The 22,226-nt window shown below is 37.3% G+C and overlaps 1 protein-coding gene across 4 annotated transcripts in view; it reads left to right on the forward strand.

Moving 5' to 3' along the window:
* TRAPPC9 (trafficking protein particle complex subunit 9) overlaps nucleotides 1-22,226 on the forward strand; it is a 518,256-nt gene that overhangs the window by 39,066 nt on the left and 456,964 nt on the right. For all 4 annotated transcript variants that reach the window (XM_082318004.1, XM_082318003.1, XM_082318001.1 and 1 more), the window contains exons 9-10: nucleotides 1,102-1,245; nucleotides 17,352-17,478. In XM_082318004.1, coding sequence (XP_082174130.1) covers nucleotides 1,102-1,245; nucleotides 17,352-17,478 — 271 coding nt within the window. The remainder of the gene's footprint in view (nucleotides 1-1,101; nucleotides 1,246-17,351; nucleotides 17,479-22,226) is intronic.

The raw sequence follows: 22,226 nt of genomic DNA on the forward strand, positions 1-22,226 counted from the left end.
TATGCTGTGGCCTGTGATGGAAAAGACTGGGATGGGGCTGTGTGGGGAGAAGAGGTTGTAGAAGTTCTGCAAGAACTGATGATTACAAAAAAAAGTGACATGATGGGTGTTTATCTTTCATTTTTAAGTTACCTTTATGTTGCACTGAAGTGCTTTGTCAGATTTTACCCCTAAAACGGCTTTTTCGGAGACATATGGAAAGATCACTGTAGCCTGTAAGAACTGCTTGATAAGAACAATATTTCACACGTGAAAAATAATGAGACTCGTGTGCGAAGTATAAAATCTCAAGGTTTGGTTGCAGTAAGTATTTCTGAAAAAGTTTGCCAAATGCTGAAGGATAATATTAGAAGGAAAGCTGTTTAGAAGTTTATGAAGTATTGCCCATCTTGGAATATCTGTTACTTAAAAATTATTGCTCTTGCTTAGTACTAAAAGCAGATTTAAGTTTCATGAAAAGTACTGCATATTATGGTTTTGAAAGAAAAATTGCGTTATGATGATCTATTTATTGTTACCATCGATACTTTGCAAATATGAAATAATTTATAGTCTGAAACTTAGTTTTTAAAGACTGAAAATCAGGAAATGTGCCTCATGTCCTGTAGTTTCATTGCTTTTTACTGACATTTAATGGCCAGGAAAGCATTTAGAGAAAATATCTTTTTCTTGATCTTCAAGGGGAGTTAAGTAGTACTTGATTTGAATAAAAATGAAGTTTCTGTATGAAATCTCATGTGAATTTCTACAATTTAAAAAATATAAAACTTTAAAGGTTTGTGTATCGTTTTATTTTTTACTTCATGGTGTTAACTTCATTTTCTGAATTCTAATGATGAATTTATTAGTCGATAGACAAGCATATAAAAAAAAATTGCTTTCACATTTAAATATTCAAGCAAACTCAAAGATCCTAATTTTTCTTTTGTTTTGAGGACAAGATTTGTTTTTTTAATTATTGGTTCCTTTGGATGATTTTTATTTATTTTTTTATATATATATAAAAAATTAAATTGCTTAGTATGTAAAGAAAACCACAACCAATTGGTTTGTGATGACTTATAGCTTTAAAAAAAATTTAAATGACTGCTTACTTTATAGGAACTCATAGAGGATGGGCTGCGGTACAGATGCGTTTGCTTCATGAACTAGTATATGCTTCCAGAAGAATGGGCAATCCTGCTCTATGTGTCAGGCATCTGTCTTTCCTTCTCCAGACCATGCTGGATTTTCTTTCTGATCAAGGTATGATTTTTAAAAAAAGGAGGTATCTGCATTTTCTTCTGTCCTACAGTCAAATAATGTGACTTTGTTTTGAAATGTATTTAATTTGAGAAGTAATGGAGAGCACAAAAGTTAGGGAATTCTGTGTATGCATGAGTAATTGACGGTAATCAATCACATATACAGTGTTACTAGTTTTAAATATTGCAGTGTTCCGACCTTGATGTGTAGCATCTAAAATAAAACTGTCTTAAATGTTTTCCATCTGTAGATTGACTGTCTCAAGCCTAATGCTCTGTTTTCTTGGTAAATATTAGGAATATGATCAGAGGCGTAATTTGTGTGTGGATTAAAAAAGAAGTATTATTCGAAAATACTAGCAGCCTTCAAGCCTTCGTAAGTGCTATTAATGAAGAGATTGAGACGAATTGAGGCTGAAAAGTAAATTCAGAAGAGTGTACTGTAGTTCAGAGTGAATCTCCTATGAGTTTTCTGATGAGAGATGTTTTCTGATGAAACTTTAATAGTCTGGATGCAGAAGTCATCTAAGGGAGTGGGCACAATCCTTGTCCCTGTGTTTGAGACAATGACTTGTAGCAGCTGAACATGATGGAATTGAATTTGACATTATTTAACTAGGACAGTAGGCTTAAGTTCCTAGAAGTAAGATAAGTTTCTGTGGTTTCTTTCAATTTCTGGTGTTTTTTTTTTTTTTTTTTTTTTTAATTCAGCAATAGATTTCATTGGGATTTATTAAATTTGTCAGTGGATAACAAGGGCATGAATGTGTCTGTGGATGATTTTCAGAAATGGTAATGATATGTGTGAGGTCCCTTTTGAGGAGGGGCATGTAGCACTTACAAAATCACCTGGAAAAGCAAAAGGTGACAAATATTATGTTTGTATTATGTTTCTTAGGAAAAATGTTTCAGACAGATTTATTTATCACCCAGAATAATGAGACAGAATTAGTGATGAAAGATTTTAAAAATGTTTTTGATTCACAGTAAGCTGGGTAAAAGGTGCGTATTTTTCAGTTATTCCCTCATTTATGATAAAGAGGATGGCTGTAAAATGATGCAGGCTTTTTCCTCTCTTTTCTCCTTTAGTAGTGGACAAATGTCTCTCCTCGGTGACTCCGGCAGCAAAGAACTTTGCTGGCAAGCTTTAGGTCTTGGCCTGCCAGTGAATTCCCTCTGTTTAGTGGCTCAAATCAGTAGTGGAGGAAGGAGAGGAACTGAGAAAATGTAATAAATTATCTTTCTGTCTGTAGATCTTATTTGCTGTCAAAAGGTCCTTGGATTTTCCTTTGCTTTTAATGAAGCTTTGTTGATTTATGTATGGAAGGTTTGGCTGAAGACAAGGCTTTAAGCTCTTCTACTACGCATGTCCGCATATGATATTGCTAATCCCTAATCCTAAAAAGGTTTGAAATCTTAAAGAGAAGCAATGTGTTTCTTGTCTTCAGACATCATATGTGTGAGTAAAGCTTCCAGTTTCATAAGACCTATGATAACTGTGATGTTTAGTGTCTTTGAAAAATCAAACTAAATGTTCTGCAGTGTTTTTGAAAAGTAGCTGAATCTTTCTCCTTTTCTGCTGAAGACATCCAAAATAGAACTTACTGTTGTGTTTGAAGTCTTTTATTGCTAGCATGTTGCTCAGACGTGGTTAGTGGTGTTCCAGACTGGCTAGAGTGTGGACAACAGTGCCAGAAATGTATTTCTGGCTTGTATTTTTTTTGTAATTCTTCTGAGATCGATATTGTAGTTCAGTTGAAGTTGAGATACTAGGACTTCAGAAAAGAGAAAACATTGATTTCCTCTTCACTTCACGTAGAAGTTCAGAAGATGAGATTTAGTAGTTATAATGAAAGACTTATTAATTACAAGCTCTTGCTTCTATTTACAGAATACGAACGCATAGTCAAAACTTGTTTGTGTTTAAAACAAAATTTTATTATATTTTAATTGAATGACACTTGATAATTATTTTAAAACACAACTTCTGTGTATGTTTACTCGAATTACAATTTCCAACCATGCAGCCTGGGAAATCTGAATAAAAAGTATCATCAAGTAAATGGGAAATGTCAGTCACTATTTTAACAACATGGAAGCTAAGAGTCTGATTTAAAATTGAACTATTTAGTTACATAAATATGTAAAATGCAGTCTTCTGCTTAGCAAAAAGAGGTACCAAATTCTGCATAAAAGCTCTCTAATCTCAAGCCATTATGTTTTAATGTTAACAAGCCCTTGAGAATCACTCTTTCTTTAAATAAGAAATAAATGTGCAATTACAAAGTTGCTTGGAATTAAATCTATATCTTTTGCATAATGCTTTTTGAAACATAACACTGTGTGTACAGCTCACACTGAATTTGATTTGGGTGAGGTCAGATACTTCTAAAAACCCTCAGTATTTTATTGTGGATCTTTACTGATAATAATCATAGTACTTAAAAGGACTGTGATTTGTATTGTGTGCAAATGATTCCGAGTTAGCTCATCTGTTGGGGCCTGTCTAAATACGGAGCTACTTGGAAACAGCTGTTATCAAAAAGTGACTGTCCGGACAGAAACCGCTTACAGAGAGCATGTCCATCACCCCTGCAAGCTCACGTTCTTTCAGACATTCGGTGGGTTTCCAACTGTCACGCCTGCTGTTTTGCATCTGGTGGCAAGGACCTCGGTGCACTGAGATGACTTTTTCTCACCATTCATGGTATGCGATGAAGCTAGGAGTGCTTTGTTCCTTTTTTGGAGCGAGTTCAGTTCATTGAAGATCCACTAAGTTTGTCTATTTTATTATTTGGGAAATAATGTACGCTTTTCAGTGCTTCTCAGCATACCTCTGCCATTAATATTTTCCTGTCCTGTGATTGTTGTTGCACTTTAGTCCTTTTCAGCCTTCTAGTGAGGTGACAGGCTTCACATCTGAGATCTCTACTGATCTGTCTGTCATGTACTTAAACTACTGACTCTGTGATAATTCTGCCTTGCATGAGACATGCAGAGGTCATTTTTCATCCGTTGACCAGTGTTCTGGATGCCTTTATTCTTGAGGTGAGTGACGGTAGGTGATGGAGAGAACAAGATCTGGAAGTACTTCATGAAACATGCCTTCCCATCATTCCGGTGCGTGGTTGGTGGTTATGTCATTGGAAACCGCTGTTAGTTCCAGCTCCATCCTGTTACTAGACTTTAGGACAGAGGCTAGCTCCCAAAGCAATCTGGCAGATGTTTGAGATTGTGGAGGCTACTATAAAGATGCATGTTGGCCTTCTGACACCAGTTCTACCTGTTGGTCCTGGATAGGCAGCAGGCAAAGGTAGCAAGGCAAATGACAATGTTCCATGTTTTTTCTTCTCTCTATCATGGTATTGATTTTGGACACAGCCTGCATGATTCTCTGAGATCTCTTGGGACCTTTAGGTGCTTCTCTAGCCAACTGGATTGTCAGCACAGGTACTACTCCAGCATTAGCATGGCCTTTGGTGTCTCAAAACGTCTGTTGTGCTGCTCTTGTCATTCCCTAGATTAACACAAATACTCTCTTTAGAAACAGAACCGTGTTGGCTAACAATTTGAAGAAAGACCACGTGGCCTCTCATGTATGTACATGTTTACCTTTCAACTCCAGAAAGACAGAGAATAGTGGATATCATGTAATTCCGAGTCTTTCTGTGATGACCTTTGCCTTTAGTCTTTTCAGCAGCAGCAGTGACCAAAAATAAATAGGCTAAGTTCCACAGCCATGACCACAAAATGTCCGGCAGCTTGGTGAAGATACACTACTTGTTCCAGTTTTGTTGATCTGGTTATCAGGGCTTCTTTGCTCACTGAGCATAAGATTTTGAACAATTTTAGCTTACTTAACTTTCTAGTCATGTCATGAAGATATTTGTTTTAGCCCTAGTGAACTAAAAATGATATCCTGGGCTTCATCACAAATACCCCTTTGATAGAGGCATGCCCTCCCCAGAGTGGATACTCATCACTCTGGCCACAGTCATTGATTCCGCTGAAAGACATGAAATCTTTAGTGAAAGACTTAACTTGTTACGACACTTCTCTTCAACCAGAGGACAGACAAGGTCCTGCACGTGATGAAGGACTTAGGGGGTTTCTTTGCTCTAGCTGGATATTTTATCTTCAGAAGCAAACCTTGTCAACAGAGTTCATCCGTCTCCATTGGGAGGGATTTCTGTATGTGGATTTTCTTTTTCAGTATGCCTACTTTATGTATCTTCATACAGGCACTGCACAGGAAATACCATGGATTGGCTGAGAGCATTACTTGGTCAGGAGTTGTTTTTACGGTTTATCTAAGATAACGACCGCGTGCCATGGCTGCGCTTGGTCAGCGGGATGGTAAAAACACAGCTCTACCTAAGAAAAAGGTTTTTGTTCCTTCCAGAGATCCTGACTTGAATTTTCAGAAATACCCCTAGTTGTCTAAATTTCATTGATGTGATTCTGAACGCCATGGTGGCAGGATTCTATCCCTGCTGCAGTAGTAGTGGCTATTACTTGGCTCTTCAAAATCATATGACACGTTGATTCATGCCATGCAAACCTTAGAGGTTTGTAAGTTTGGCTTCAGTCTGTTTTCTCATGAAAACAATCTGTCACCTTCCACAAGATACTTATTCTCAGCCTGTGCTGAGGTCATCCTCCCCGATGAAGAATTTCTGCCAAAATTTATACTGAATGCTATTTCAGTTCCCTTCATCCTCTAGATCAGTTGTGATGGACTTGTCAGTGTCGGCTGGGCAGACCACTTTGATGCCTTGACAGCTTCGAGTTGGTGGTGGTTGGAGGACCAGGGACTGTATGCCAATGATCCAAGATCGCTTTCAGAACCTTTTCATCCTCCTTTCAAGATTACTGTGCTGAGGTGATGGCTGACATGTCAACTGCCAGGGTGAGGTCTGTGCCTTTTGCAAAGAAGTGATGAGCTTTATCAAAGAAAAAAAATCCCCAAACCTTTTTTATCTTTAGAAATTATGGTTAAGCCTGGACTGATTGTAATTTGATCATGTCAGACGTGGTGTCTGACAACTCTTAAAATATGCCTTTCTATGTCACAGCTTGAAAGAGGAAACTATGCAGTATTCTACAGACATTTTTATTTATAGAACAGATTGCATATGCATTCACTTGGTGATATTTAAATTTCAAATTGCTATGTAGAAATATAGGAAATAAGAAAGAGTATTAAACTGGGCTCATAAAAATTGACAGCTAGACCAAAAGCAAATGCATAAATGCCCTTAAGCGTAAGCCTTCTGCCAACCCTGTATTGGCAACAGTAAAGTCCAGACTCAATTTCTGAGGATCTTTGCTTCAAACATTGTCTTGAATTTCCACCCAAACACCTGGGAAAATGAAATGAAGCTGCAGGGGCACTTGGTGAGTTATATTTCCCCACATAGATTTGACTAAATGGCATTTCACTGGAGAAAGGGAATAATAACCTATAAATGTAAAGAATAACTGCTGCTACTCCAGAACATGGAAAAATTTAAAACCACCTCTTGTTTTGAGGGACTGCTGGAGCAACTTGTTACTGTGCGTTCACCTAGCCGTATCCTGTTCTCTTGTTTGTCTTGATATGACTTTCTCATTTTTCCCTGTTTAGGCTGCTGTAGAAAGAGAAGTCTTGAGAGCTTCAGCTCATTTTCTTTAGTTTGAGCTGGTTGCTCACCATTGCTCCCCTCTGCCATTCCTCCTGCCTATTCCTATAGTGCTCCTCCTCTTTTTTTCTCCTGTTCTTCATATTTAGGTCACAGGAAACAAGATTGTAGGTCTTAGAAATAAAATGTAGGATAAACAAATATGAACGATTTTAAAATAAACAAACCATCTTGACAGTAGTATTAAGCTTCGAAAGGAGGAGATACATAAAAGTAAAGAAGCTAATTGGACAAAATTAAAAGGAGTAGCATGTTTGCTTAAAGATGTCTTAGTAGCTTCTCAGTAAATGTATTCTCCATTAAAATAACAAACAAACAAACAAACAAGGGTGGTTAAACAGCAAAATAAATGCAGTTGGGGGAGGAAAAAAAAGTTTACTGTATGAAAGTGGATGTTTTGTCCAAACAGAGAGAGTAGAAGAGAAAGTCAACCCTGATAAGTTAAATGAGGCAGGGGGAGGAACATAAGCCCAGAAAAGATTTTGAGGAGTAACTTGCTGCGCTCATGAAAGCTAATAACTTCTTCAAATATATTAGAAGCAGGGAGCCTGCCAGGATTGAAACATAATTGAGGTGTAAAAAGAGACACTCAGGGAAGATTGAGCTGTATCAGAAAATTTTGATCAAGGTTGTCTTTTCAGGAAGGAAGATTCTGAGGTTTGGTCCTCCCTCTACAGACACTACATCTGTGGAAGTCTTTCAAAGTGTAATTAGAAGAGGTTTATGGTGGGGAGTGATCTGAACTGTAAAATGAGTAGTAATAAATTTCAGGTACCAGATAAGGTTCAAAGATGCTAAAAAAAATTTTAAAATTAAATAGTCAAACTACTAACAGTTGCAATTAATGGATTTCTTAAATTGTCTTCATTCTCATTTTAAAATTACAAATGGCAAATGTATCTCCGCATTTTTTAAGAGTTCAGAGAGGGATGGAAGTTCTTCTTAACTAAATGAGGTGGGTTTGTCTTCAGTGTAGATGTCTGCATCCTGGGCATCCTAATGATCCTGGCCACCCCAGTGATTCTTCTGATGAGATTCATCACTCCCTTTACACGTATGTGGCTATCTCAGTCCCGACTAGGTATCTGCACCTGACTGTAGTCATCGATGCTTCTCTTGAAGTAAGGTAAACCGAATTCCACCCTTTGAACCCATCTGGAGTTCGGTAAATTTGATATCCGTAGCGGGTAAATTGTAAGAAACTATAGTAAATAATAGTAGGTGTATGGATCATTGTGATCTAATGGGAAGGAGGCAGAACATCTTTGAAGCGTGATTTCTTTCCAAGGAACGATGGAGCATTTAAATGAACGTGATTTAATTAATACAATGGTCCTGAATTAAAAAAAAAAAAAAACAAACACCTTTTGGTACATTGATTAATTAATGATTAGAAGAGATAGAAAGAAAAAATAAGTGAATGAGATTATGGTGTGGAGATAAGAGATTATTAGTCATGTGGCTTTTGCTTTTCCAAACAGTTGTAAGCTACCAGGAAACTGGCAAAACTGGCAATATCACAATTTGTTGCTGAGCCAGGCTTATTTAGAAGGGTTTCTAGAGTAGACTTGATTATGATATTGTTTCTTGAGAGTGGAAAGTAAGAGATCCTGTATTGGAAACCTTCTGTTAGAAGGTCTGCTTATGCTGACTGTCACAAGTAATGCCCTGAAGCGTGTGTAATATAGGCACCAACTGCTTTGCTCTATAGCTTCTCTCCTTATGTGCTGCAATACATGATAATATAGATGTAGCCTGTCAGCAGTTTGCAATGTTTTGTAGTCATAAAGAACCTTATTCCTGAATACTCCATTTAAATTATGACAGCATTTCCCCTAGGATCCTCTGTAGCGTGTAAATTAATTTTTAGAAAGGTAAAAGTGATTTCAAGGGCTGAAAAGAATGAAGTTTTAATCAGACTGAACAGAGAATATAATGCAAATTAAAACTTGACGTAAACTTCTGAGTTGAAGTGGGGTTTACTTAACTGACAGTAATGAACTGGTTTTAATGCACTGCATTGTATTTTGGTTGACAAAGTACCTGCAAGTTGTTCTTGCCTAACCAATAAATCTTTCAAAAGGGAGCTAGTTTGGTTGGTCTTACAATATTAAAATTAACTGATTTCGGGATGGAGACCGAAATCTTCAATATAATTACTAGGGAATATTTATAGCAGCATGGCAGGTTCTTAGCCATTAATTGGAAATCTTTTTACAGCTTCAGCGTAGTGTCATATCACACACCATAGTGTGTGTGTGTGTATGTGTGTGCACCACACAGCCGCTCGCTCACTCCCCTCCGGTGGGATGGGGGAGAGAATCAGAAGGGTAAAAGTGAGAAAACTCGTGTGTTGAGATAAAGACCGTTTAATAGGTAAAGCAAAAGCCGCACATGCAAGCAAAGCAAAGCAAGGAATTCATTCGCTACTTCCCATCAGCAGGCAGGTGTTCAGCCATCCCCAGGAAAGCAGGGCTCCATCATGCATAACAGTTTCTTGGGAAGACAAACGCCATCACTCCGAACGTTCCCTCCTTCCTTCTTCTTCCCCAGCTTTATATGCTGAGCATGATGTCCTATGGTATGGAATAGCCCTTTGGTCAGTTGGGGTCAGCTGTCCTGGCTGTGTCCCCTCCTGACTTCTTGTGCACCCCCAGCCTCCTCGCTGGTGGGGTGAGAAGCAGAAAAGGCCTTGACCCTGTGTAAGCACTGCTCAGCAATAACGAAAACATCCCTGTGTTATCAACACTGTTTTCATCACAAATCCAAAACATAGCCCCATACTAGCTACTATGAAGAAAATTAACTCTACTCCAGCCAAAACCAGCACAGGTATAAGAATATATTAAAAAAAGCTTGAATGCTTTCTGACATATTGTAATAAAAGACTTCTGAGATTGCACATGAAGTAGGAGGAAGCTTCCTAGAAGCCACTAAACTCTTCTTATTCATCATGGTACCATGAATTTTGCAGCTTTTCATCTAGTTCGGTGTTTTCTTCAGTTGTGTACTATAAAACTTCAGCAGTGTTACGTGCTCCTGTTGCTGGGAGTTGTTTATCTGCAACACTTGCTCCTGCTTTTTTAAAAACCCTTTTTCTTTTTTTAATTCAAAATAGCAGCAGCAGGGTAAAACTCTCTGGGCTTGTTTTATTTTTTTAAAATCTCTCTCTGGAACTGGTGTTTTCTAGAGACAAGCTGTCTTATTAAATAACTTCACTCAAACTGCTTTATTAAAAAGGGGTAATTTATTTTCCTGAAATACATGTCTTTTAGACTATGTAGAAAGTGAAGATGGCTAAGAGGAAAACCACAGTGCCTGTACGTGTTTATCTGTTTCAAATAATGATCTGCTTATCCTTGTGTTCCTTGAGTAACTCTGGTTCAGATCCTAATTCAGTGAATTTATTAATTTTGAAGTGAAATAAATAAATGAGACTGTATAAACTAGCAACAGCGATAAAAGATTTAAATTCATTTGCATAGAACAAAATAGGAAGACCAACAGTTTTTTGAGTTATATGTTATATGAAGGAAAAACACTGCAATGTAAATGAAGCCTGATCCAAATTGTCTAGCATTATAAACAAACCTGAAAGTCTTTCACACATGATTTATCTTTGTTTAGACTTGCGTGTTGGTGAGGTACGGACGACAACTCCAGCCAACACCATATCAAAATTCTTAGGTAAAACAGAAGATCAGTCATTACAGGAAAACGGTACATTTCTTTATGACAATAGTTTCATATTAAAGTCATTCACGAAGAAAATGAAGTTTCTGAGCTTTAGCTGAAAATTCCTATTTTCATGTACTTACCTCTGATTTTTGAAGAAGCCTGATTTGATCAATTGAGGGAAAAGATACAAATGGTCAAATGAAGAGAAGTTGCAAAGATTTTGTTCAAAAAAAAAAAAAGAATTACTTTGGGGAAGACATACTTTAATTGGCAATATGAAGACATGAAGAATTTGTGCTGTATTTTTGAAAGCTAAGGTTTTTGTACTGAAGGAAGCTATTTTTGGAGATGCTATATTAACTGTTTTACTAAAATTCAAATAAATTTTATATGACGCTTAACAGACTCAATACTGCTCTCTTTAGTCTAAAGCCAAATGAAGGCACTGGAATCAAGCTGCTACTGAAAGTAGCAGTTAATATGTAAAAAGAAATATCCATGTTTAAGAGAGGATCATGCATGTACTTTGGTGAACTCCCCATGTGATGTCCATTGAGTATGACTGGATGTGCTAAGAAGAGTAAGATCTAGGAGTGATACTGAAGAAAATTTTTTTTTTTTCAAAAGGATTGGAAAACTCAGCTGTGTTGAGTTGAGAGAGCTGACATGTTTTCGTTCTAAGTTTTCAGATGGTTACCTAGTTTTTTAAACAATTAAACTGGCCTTTTCTCAAGCAAGAGTCTCTTCTCCTTGTGTCATTAGCAGAGGCATTAAAACTTCGATTCATGATAAGCCTCTCTGGCCAAATTCCCATTACTTTGCATAACAGTATATTGGGAATAATGTCCCCCAGAAATTAGCATGTTGTTCTTGCCACCCTCTGTCTCTGTGTGCTTCTTCTACCCAAAATACAAAATCAGATGTGTTTAATAGTTATGCCATTGCATCTGTAAATTTTTACAAAGCCTGCTTTGCTCAGAAGCAGCTTTGCAGCAGTCCTTACCTTTTTTTTTCTGTTTTGTTTTGTTTTGTTATGGAAGTTACCTATGCTTATTTGCTCCACTTCATGTTAAGGTAGGTCTTCTGCTCTTTCTTAACATGAAAAAAAATTAATGTTGTTCAGTGGTTTACATACTGATTTTGTATGTACAAAATATATTTTTGTAGTGTTCAAAGTATACAGGCATCTGAAGTTCTCGGATACGGTGGAGAACTAGATACTGAAATTTTAATGGTATGTTTCTGAACTCTGACTTCAGCTATGTCAATTTTTCATGAGATCTTATCTAAAAATATTTTTGTGGTAGCTGTGAATTTCAAACTGACTGTGACTTAATGTGTACACATCTGATATAATTGTTAAAAATCTTGTAATAGAAGACCGCGGTGTGTTTAGTCAATCTCTTCCCATTCTCTCTCTTTGTAGTGGTCATCTTAGAAGCAGAAAACATTCTGCTTCGAACAGACAACTCTTCTCTTTTTATTTATGTTGAAAAGATTATCTTCTTTCCCCCGCTTCCTGCAAAGTTAGTAGGAAAGCTGATAATTTCTTTTTCAAAGATGAGTCGTTACACAACAAATAACTGAATCCTTTTGCTCTCATTCTCTTCTTTGTATGGATGGAGCCACTTTGATACTGTTCGTGATGATCTGTTCATGAAAGTGGGTCTAGCTCTCTGGGTAGCATAGATTAATTATTTTCTTGTTGCTCTTGCTCTTTTACATGTCAAACTGTGAATGTTATTAGTTTTAGTCTGTATTTATTTAGAGATTTATTTTTCTTGATATCTCAAGGAGACAGGATTGATATAATATGCTGTCTGCCGGTGCCCTTCTGGCTTTCCCCGTAAGAATAGCTTTTGAGTCTATTGACAAAACGTGGTGTGGAGAACAGATCAGAGATGTTAATTTTGTTCCAGTTTTATGACACTTATTCAGACATAGAAAAGGTAGACGCTGACAGTGCCCTGAAGAGGCAAAGAAAAAGACCGTTAATTCTCACTCGCTTTGGTCATTTTGTCATCCAGTTGGCCAGTCAGCTTGCACGTGCTTCCCGTCTAACTGATGACCTAAGGAACCTAGGTAGGCGTCTGACATACAGCTGTTCAGGGCAGTAGAAAAACATAGGTAAGTGCTGAGATTTATTGCAATAGAGAATACTGGAATGAAACCCCAGCATTCCTTGTGTTGCTTTCAGAACAACTTGTTCAAGTATCAGATCTCTGAGCAGTTTGAAGTTGTGCTTACTTGCTCCATGTATTTTTCAGAAAAATATTAGAGATGCTGTTTGTTTATTAAAACTGTAGAAAATGCTGTCATCTAATACCTATCAGACTTAATGTAATGGAAAAACAGGTGATGCTTGCCTGCGAATTAGAGGAAACCTGCTCTGTTCTGCTGAATTAAACAACCGAAATACTGAATTAGTGGATTGATCATGCAAGTCTTGCTAAGGCACTTCACTTACAACATTAGCTCGCTTGTGGTAGTGAAGAGTGGTGTACTGAGTATACAAATGGGATGCTTACTGTCCACCTGCACCATCCGAAACTAGAGTTGAGGGACTCCCTGCAAGGTCATGAAGACCTTTGCATACATGCTATAACCTAGTGATTAACTTCAAGGTAAAAAGTTTGTAGCAATTACTGTCAATGAATACTCAATGTCTACTTCAGCTTTTGTGAGAGTCTTAAGAAATTTTGTGGCCTTTTTGAAATTCTTTTTTAGTTTAAGGAATACACTGCATCTTGATGGCAGGGTGATGCTGAAGATCTCCCTGGCAGCAGATGCTGACTTTTTTTTCTTCTCTAGTTGTAAGAGGGCTCAGCAAGCCATTTTCTTTTTTTTTGTGAAGGAAATATCTATGTTTCTGGGTGCAGAAACTACTGTTTCTCTTGCTTTTTCTGCTGTCAGGCTGACTTTTCTATCTTGCTACGTGTTACTAGTAATTTATCACGGAGATGTTTGACTCTTTGTTCCTGAGAGAGTTGGGTAGGCCAGCTGGCTGCCACTGCTCAGGGGCTGACTGCTGCAGAAGGTCTCCTCGGGCTTCTCCTTTGTGAATGTTATTTGCTGTTTTCAAGGGGGAAGGAAAAGCTCAGCCAGCACAAAGAACCCTGGGTACTGTTTGGTTTTTCTTTTTTTTATTGAAACTTTGATTCAGGGCTTATTACCAGGGGAAAATTGAAGCCAGAAGGCTTTTAGCTATTTGTTTCGCAGCTTCCTTTTTCAATATTTTAGCAAGTTGCATAAGGAAACAGAAAGTTGTTTGTCTTCCAGTGTAATTGGCAGGTCAGACATGAACTGTTCCCTTCCTTCGTTCTGCCTTGCTGTAGGTTGTTCTGCAAGGGACACAATGAATTGATCAAAACAAGACCAACCGTTTGCCAGAGAACAAGTGTTGTATTTTTAATATTTTACTTCATTTTTAATGGGTAGTGACTGAGACGGACTGCAGATATTTTAAATTTCTTCAACAATTAAAGAGCTGGAACTTACAGTTACAGCAATTGTGTTCTTCTGATTTTCTCTGTTATCTGCCAAAGCATGAAATACTGTTTGTGTGATACCGTTAAATCACGGTTACTGAAGTGTTTAAAAATGTTAGTCTATAACTGACCACCTTTCCTGTCCTGGTCTGATTTTTCAGTGCCTTCATTTTTATGTAATACCGCTTCACATTCTTGTGAAACTGGCAGGATGACTTTTCTTTTTCAGATTTAGTGGAATTCAGATTTTTGTGTTCTCATATTAGAAGAAGGTTCGAAGCAGCTTTGGGCCAAAACCAGTGTTCATTGTGATGATGTGAAGTAGTTCAGCAAAAAATTACCAAGATTACTGCTGAACTTGCAAAATTTTCGGTCAAAAAAAGGTAACGAAAACAGTTTGGTATGAAGTGGGGAAATTGCACTATGAGGCTATACTGAACGAACTGAGAAGTATGTGCTCGAGTGGCAATACTGACTATGGCTTTGTTCAGCTTTATTTGGTTGCAGCCGTTCTATGATCTCAATCTTTCAGTAAGTCTGGAGAGAAACTGCAGAAAAAAAATCATGAACGTAGTTATTCCGGATGAGAAAATAACCCATCATTTCTCACTCAATAAATGAGTGTCTGTAGTACCTACACAAGAGTATCCAATAGTGTTTCCAGCTGCAGTGCAGGCTTTTAAAGCTGTTGAGGTGAATTCACAGGTCAAAGGATCAAGTGGTGATTGCTTTCCTGCTGACGTATACAAGCATGAAGACACTAGGTGGGTAAGGACCTCCAAGAGTAGCTGTTTTCTATCTCTTCTTTGCAAAGAGAAAGCTAAGTACTGGTGATAACTGTTTTGGTCCCAGACAGTCTCTGAACTATGGGTCAGGAGACTCAGTAGTTGAATAGGTCGTCCCAGGAGGCTGGTGCAGTATGTGATTGTGTCAAAATACAATGACAGCCAGGCAGATGCTAGGAAAATTCAGAGCCGTTTGAAAGTAGCAGTCTGCAGCAGGCTTTTGGCAACTATTAGGCTTTACAAATTTGACTAAGCAGAGAAATTTGTATCGTTCATTCAAACCGCAGAGGTCAGGTAGCAGAGGTGCTCGGTCAAGGGAGAAAGGCTCCAACATTTACTTTCAGAAGTGGCTCTCAGGCAAGATCATGCAGCTCTTGCTCATCATGAATGCTTCTTGAAATGTCCTATTGACGTAGATTCCTTTAGCATCTCAGCTGAGGTGCAGTGCTAAGTAAAAAGTAATAGAGCTGCTGGCTTGGCAGCAGCATGCTTTAAACTGCATTTCATACAGTATCAGCATAGAAAAATGTTTTGTTTTAGCCTTGTCTTTGCAGCAAGCATGCTGAGCTTCTACTGTGAAATATAAATGTGACTCTCAAATCTATAAACAAATTTGTTTTGCAAGTGGCAGCATGCTTTCTTTGAATACAATAATTGACAGTGTTTCACACTGGGAAATGAAAGCCAATTCTTCAGAATGACAGACCTCTGGTTTCAAGCAGAATTAAGCGCATACTATAGTGTTGTCTTCATCATTCTTGGTAGCTGTGATGCTTTCTGACTCTGGATTCTGCTTGTGCTATGTGCCCTTGCTCACATAACTTGGCAAATAACAACCTGAATGCTGTAGCCTGAAATGGTTATCAAAATACTCAGTCTTGAACCACTACAACTCCTGGCTGTGCTACGCTGCTCTGAGTGTATGCGTATGGCTAATAACGTATTTTTGGGAACATTTCCTACACGCAATTAAAATGAGTGAGTGGCTCAAGAGGCAGTTCAGTGAAACACAGACACAGGCAATGCAATTTGTCAGTTATGTGGCATTACTTTCTTAGTGAAGGTGATTACAATCAATGTTTATTTGCTTTGAAAGAGTATGTACTCGTGGCCTTAGAAGCTTACAAACCAAGCTGGACTGATGTGGGCAGCACAAACATCAGTGGATGCTGGGGCTTTCAAGGCCCAAGATAGTATTTCAGGCAGTAGCATGGTTTACAGGATATGTTTGTCACATTTTTCTCACTCCTCCTTCTCATAGCTGCTACACAGCATTTTTTACCCTCTCTTAACTCCGTTATCAGAGAGGTGCCACCAGCATAGCTGATGGGCCCAGCTTTGGGCAGCGGTGGGTCCGTTTTGGAGTTGGCTGGAAGTGGCTCTCTCCCACATGGAGCTGCTCCTGGTCTCTTCTCGCAAAGGCCACCCCTACAGCACCCCTCGCTACCAAAACCTTGCTGCATGAATCCAATACACTTGTCTAAGCAGTTTTTTTGGAAAGCAGTATTTGCTGTCACCCTTCCCTCTTCTCTTTTGTTTTATCGTTGAGTATTTTGATCTCGGAAGTATTTTCTGGAAACAGTTTAGTTACTGAATAGTTATTTTTATTGGTAGCACGTATACGGAGGAATGTTCACTGTGCTTTCAAATGATATAGGTCTACGACTTTTCAGCTATCTCAGTCTCCCCTCTAAACACACCCTCTCAGGCTTATTTCTGTTTGCAGACTCCCATTTCATCAGAGAAACATAATTTTGTGTTCAGGCCATATGTTTCCAAATAGACATTTTTTTTCTTGAGACACAATTGTATACATTGCTGAAAATAATTGTTGGATAAAATCCATAAGCATTTATTATACTTTATTGAAAATAAGCCAAATAACGTGTGTTTGTTTGAATGTTCTTGTATTTTTAAGCAAAACCAAAGAAAAATTTTCGTACTGGTTGTTATGATTTAGTAGCATAATATAGTACAATTATTTTAAGAATTAGGTAGTTTTAACACAAGATAACATCGAAAGTAATTTGTTTCTCTTCTTTGCCTTTGGTATTGTTTCAGCTAATGTTTCGGAACAGGGCTTGTTCGCATAACAATGCTATTATTAATAACCTTAGCATGCTTGAGGCCAATTGTGTTGGATATGTAGATGAACTAGATAAATTGTACAAATTTTTATCTTGCCAGTGAAAAAATTAACAAAAAGCAGGTATAGCCTGACACTTAAAATTCTGAAAAGTCCAGAAAACCATCTTGCCTAAGGTCACTTAATTATATTTGATCCATCCATTAAGGCTTCTAGAGCATAACTCTAAGCATTGTATGCAAAAATTAGTTGGCATTCCATTAGAGTCATTTTGTATAAAAACAAAAAAAACCAAGTAAAACTTTAGGTTATGACTTCATCTTAAACTTTTGTTACATGTAAGTTTGAAATAGTTTTTAAATTTTGTTTTAAACAAATTTATTTTCTAGAAAAGAAAGATGTAACGCAGAGCCTGGAAAGCTACACAGCAAAATGCCCTGGTACAATGGAATTCATCACTCTTCCAGATGGTTTGAAGTTACCTCCTGTTCCGTTCACCAAGTTGCCTATTGTGAGGTAAGACTCCAAAATACAATCTTTAACTTTTCCACACTACCTGTCAAATTTTAAAGGATACTGGAAGGATGTAGTCTTCTCAGTTTGTGTAAGTTGTTCACAATAACATGGAAAAATGTCAAAATGTCAAATTGTTTTGAGAAGTTCTTAGGCAAAAATAGAGCCTTGGAGCAGAAAATACTTTCTGTGGCTTTTAGTTTCAGGAGAGTTTTTTGGTTGTTTTTTGTGGGTTTTTTTTGTTTGTTTGTTTGTTTTTGTTTTTTTGTGGTTTTTTTTGGTTTTTTTTTTTTGTTTGTTTTTTGTTTGTGGGTTTGTTTTTTTTTTTAACTGTCATTCAAGAGTTTCTGATACATTTGAAGAAAAGTATTTTGTAATTGGAGCTGGGATTTAAGTTAGATACCTGATCATACTGAAGGTCCACGAGTTGGATGCTCTCTCCATCTGTGGAGCTTGGAACTCAGCTGGAACTGATGCCTGTTGTAGCTGCTCCTTTCCAGATGCTGCATTTTCAAGCTGGCACCTTCACTGGCCTATTCTAAGTCTACGGTCCTTTTCGTGCCTATGTGCCAAGGCACATCATGCAGTCAGTCCAATGAATAATACCTTGTTTAGATTAAAGCCTAGTGTGAAATATTAGAGAGAGATTCAGAGAGAGAGAGAGAAAACAGCCATTGGGCATCAATAATAAAAGAAAAGGCTAAAAAGAAAAATCTTTGTCGAGAAGTGGCTTTTTGAAGGAAAGGTAATTGCTATTCAAAAAAATACGGTAGAAGTTATTGAGAAGAGTTCTTATAGAGATTTGAGTTCTCAGTGGGATGTCATCAAACATTGCATGAAGCAAGAGTTCTGGTATCACAAAGAGATAATAAAGTGTATAACCAAAGAGTGAAAATTATATTTATTTTCAGATTACTTTTAGTCTCTACAATGAAAATGAATGTTTTATTCTATGACCATTTTTCATGATGCAACTAGTTTACTGTGTTCTCTCTAACTTCTTTAATTTTTTTTTTTTTTCATATTTACTGAAGAAAGAGACCTTGTGTAACTATTTGCAGTGCATTTAACATGATAGGTCTGTTCACACTAACAATTTGTTGTGTGGGAGGTGCTTGCTTAAGGTGCAGGTTTGACTGGAGCATATGGTCGTATGTGGTCAGATGGAATTGTATGCGGAATCGGAACGGTCACGCCGCTTCCAGCAGTGTCCTGGAAACAGTTTTTTTTTCTCCTGGTTGGACCACGTACAAAGCTGTGCACTGACTAGCCACCTGGGCCACCCACTTTTAATGTGCGCTCACGGGGGGAAAATGCATCTTCCCTGAGGTCTTCCAGCGTTGTCCCCTCAGTGGGTTCAGTCAGCACTGACAAATCATCTGGGATGACTTTGCCCATACCCGCTTTGTGTTGCCTCTCCAGTGGTGCAGTGCACACTTTGGAGTTGCAGCTGGTATCAGCTTTACTGGAAAACATGCAATGTGGACATATGATCCCAAAACTGTAACTGTTAGAACCAAAGCTACGTATTACGGTGGGGAAGTTATTTGAGTAATTCATTATCGGTTGACCTCGGGGTTGATTTAGTTTTGCAAAAGATCTACGTATAGAGCTAAACTTGTCATATTTGACTATCCTAGATCATATTTGCAGTCAGGAAACATAGGTAGTCACTTCCAGGTTTTTGTAACCTCATTTAGATGTCTGCTTTAGGATGTATTTAATCCTAAATCCAGAATTATTGGAGTATGTGGACTCTCTTGACTCATTTTCCATTGACCTTAAAGATGTTCAATGACAAGTTCAGGTGACTCTGTGTGTTAGATGCATTCCCTGGCAAGTACATTCTGAAGGCAGGTTCCCAGCTAAATACATGAAGGAGGCCTGTATTTCTTCTCCTGAAAGTTTTTAGACAACAAACTTAGTGCAAATTTTAATCTAGCCTTTTTTTAGAAAGAAAAATAGTATTAAAAAAAATTGAAGTTAATTAAGCAAACTTGTATAGTCGTTTCGAGTACTTGAGTTACATGATTGTAGAGAGAAATTAGAGCAAAAGCTTCTATGAAAATGTTTTTAAAGCAAAATACTTTCCGAGAGCAAGAGTGCTGTCAGCCACTTAGTGCCTCTTGCAGATGTCTGCTCTAGGAATAATCTTAGTATTATTACACAGTATGAAACCAAAACTGCCTTCCTTAACCTGGCTGTGTATGGTGTCCCTCTGCTTTGGCTGTCAAATAGGTGCAGAAATGCAATGCTAAAGTTCCCTTGAGTCTAACCCTTAACCTGTGCTAAAAAAGCAGCATTGTGTTTAGCTGTGAAGTGTTAAATCCTGAATTAGTCTCAGGTTTTTGTCTTTTGCTTAACTTTTAAACCATGGAGGAGGTGGATTGTACTGGATGTATTCCATACTGCTTTCTTGTTCTTCTCCATGCTGAATATTGAAGAAAATTCACGTCTGGAAGATACGAGAAATGCCAATTGAATCCTTTTTTATAGGAATTGTACATATAGAGGCCAGTCAAAACTTTGGCAACAGATTGCCAAGACTTCAATGGGAAAGGCTCTGCCTCACTTAAGATGTTTTGTATGCTGAGAGAAGGGGACAAGCACATTATATTTACTTGTTATTCCTAGGGCTAGCTTTAAAAAATTGCTCACCATCCAGGTGCTTCATTTACACTATCAGCTTCCGCTGACCTGGCTGTGCTTGGGGTGCTGAAAATAGTTGCTGCTGTTTTGCCATGGGGTAAGGAACCCAACATCAACATTATTTAACAGCTAAAAATTGCTGTTTGTGCTCCTCTTCCCCTTCCCTCTTCTTGTCTTTCGAAAGTTCTCTAAAAGCCATAGTGATAAAAATCCATAATCCAACAAAATATTTGTTGTGTCTAAATATAAAGCCTCCAGTTGCATCTCCGCAGCAGACCTAGTGCACTGTAGAGCTGCCCAGCTAGCTGGAAAATAGCCGTGCTGCAGGACTGCAGAGCTCTCTGAGCTAAATCATGTTAATTTTTGAGACGTAAATTATAAATATGTGGAAATGTGATTTTGATCAATGTTGAATAACCTAAGCTTATGATTCAATCCATGCTAGAGCCCTCTAGAAACATACACATTTACTGATGACGATGACTTCTATTTACTGTTGGCATTTCATGGTCTACTGGTTTTTAATCCATTTAATGTGGGGTGCTTAGTTTGGATGCAGATTTCTTAATCAAAATACTGTCAAACATTGAAATGCCACAGTGAAACTGGAACATAGTTGCACTGTTACCTTTTTCTCCCTCATACCTATAAAGCAATAGAAAGAGATTTGGCTTGGCAAAATCTTTATATTCCATTACTCATGTTAACTAGTATTTAATGTCTAGCTGTCAATTATGGAAGTATGGTATTCTTTATAGTCTTTCTTTTTTTTGTGTGTATCCTGTCTTTTAACTAGATGCTTGGTCTATTATTGACGTGCTTTAAATATTGTATTTTTATGTATTTTCTTTTAGCCTTTGGAATTTTGGGATTTTGTTTTTGACATTTCAGATACTGTAGTGCAATCTGGAAAGCTCCTTGATGAATTTTTATTTCTTTTGATGAAGCTTCAGAAATTAAAAGCATGTTGGATTGGAAAGTATTCCATTATAGCATACTAGGAAATCATCATCTAGTGTTTTCTCAAATCAAAAATAGAAGAATTTATTCTCTTTCTGGTCTAACAGATGCACTGTTACCATTTTCATAACTTACCTCTGTTAAAACTCATTTTCTTACTGATGTACTTAAAAGAAGAAAGAATTTCCTTCCTTTGCACCACTGAGGTTTTTTAGTTGTCCTTATATACTTTTCTTACTACTTTAAATTTACTTGCTGCCATTTTTTCCTTCTCTCTGTTTACTTAGTAGAGTTGTGGTTTTTTTTTTTTTTTAATTATTTTCATTTCCCCTCTAAGCAAGGTTGTTTTTAATTAACATGACTTTTTCCAAATACAAGATTGTGGTCTTCTGGGTAGCTAGTGAAATTATTTTGTAATTCCTAATTGTCACTCATTTAAATTCAGTCTGGCTGGGCCAGGGGCTAGAAAAGGTACATTATTGAAGCTTTTCACGCAAAGGAATTAAAAAATTTGCCATGTGCTATGTATGACCTGTGAGGGTATATCTGTCTAATAGGTGGCTGAAGAATATTCCTTCCACTGTCATGCATTGAGATAAAAAAGGTTATCCACCAGTATTTATATAATAATGATGGATGAGCCAAAGCACTTCTTTCTATATATAAAATAAAATTCCTTTTTATTAGCACTTTATAAAATTTAATGTTTGTTTCCTCAATACATGTTTTGCTTTAAGTTGCATTCTAATTTGTACCAAAATTCTATCAGAAGAGGTTTCAAAATATGAAATATTGAGGAATCTGTCATAGTTTCTCCCTGTTCGTCAGGTTTGTTGGCTGTTATTTTGCATTTGATTGTGATGCTGACACTAAGTGTCACCAGCAGATAATACATGGATGTGATTTATTTCTTGTTCCAAAATACTTTTAGTGTTATCTAGTAACTTCTCATCGGGTGTTTTGTATCAGAGTTAACATGTCTGTGTAGCGTTACTCTTACAGCTTCATTATTTTTCAGTAGTAGCACATTATCTTGAATGATTGGGGTAATTTTTAAAACAAATTGTTTTCTTGTATGTATGTACTTTTTATTAGTGGGCTATTGATACAACTGTTCTTTAATGTGCTGAGGACTCACTGAG

The sequence above is a fragment of the Platalea leucorodia genome, assembly GCF_965183815.1.
Source record: "Platalea leucorodia genome assembly, chromosome: 1".
NCBI lineage: Eukaryota > Metazoa > Chordata > Aves > Pelecaniformes > Threskiornithidae > Platalea > Platalea leucorodia.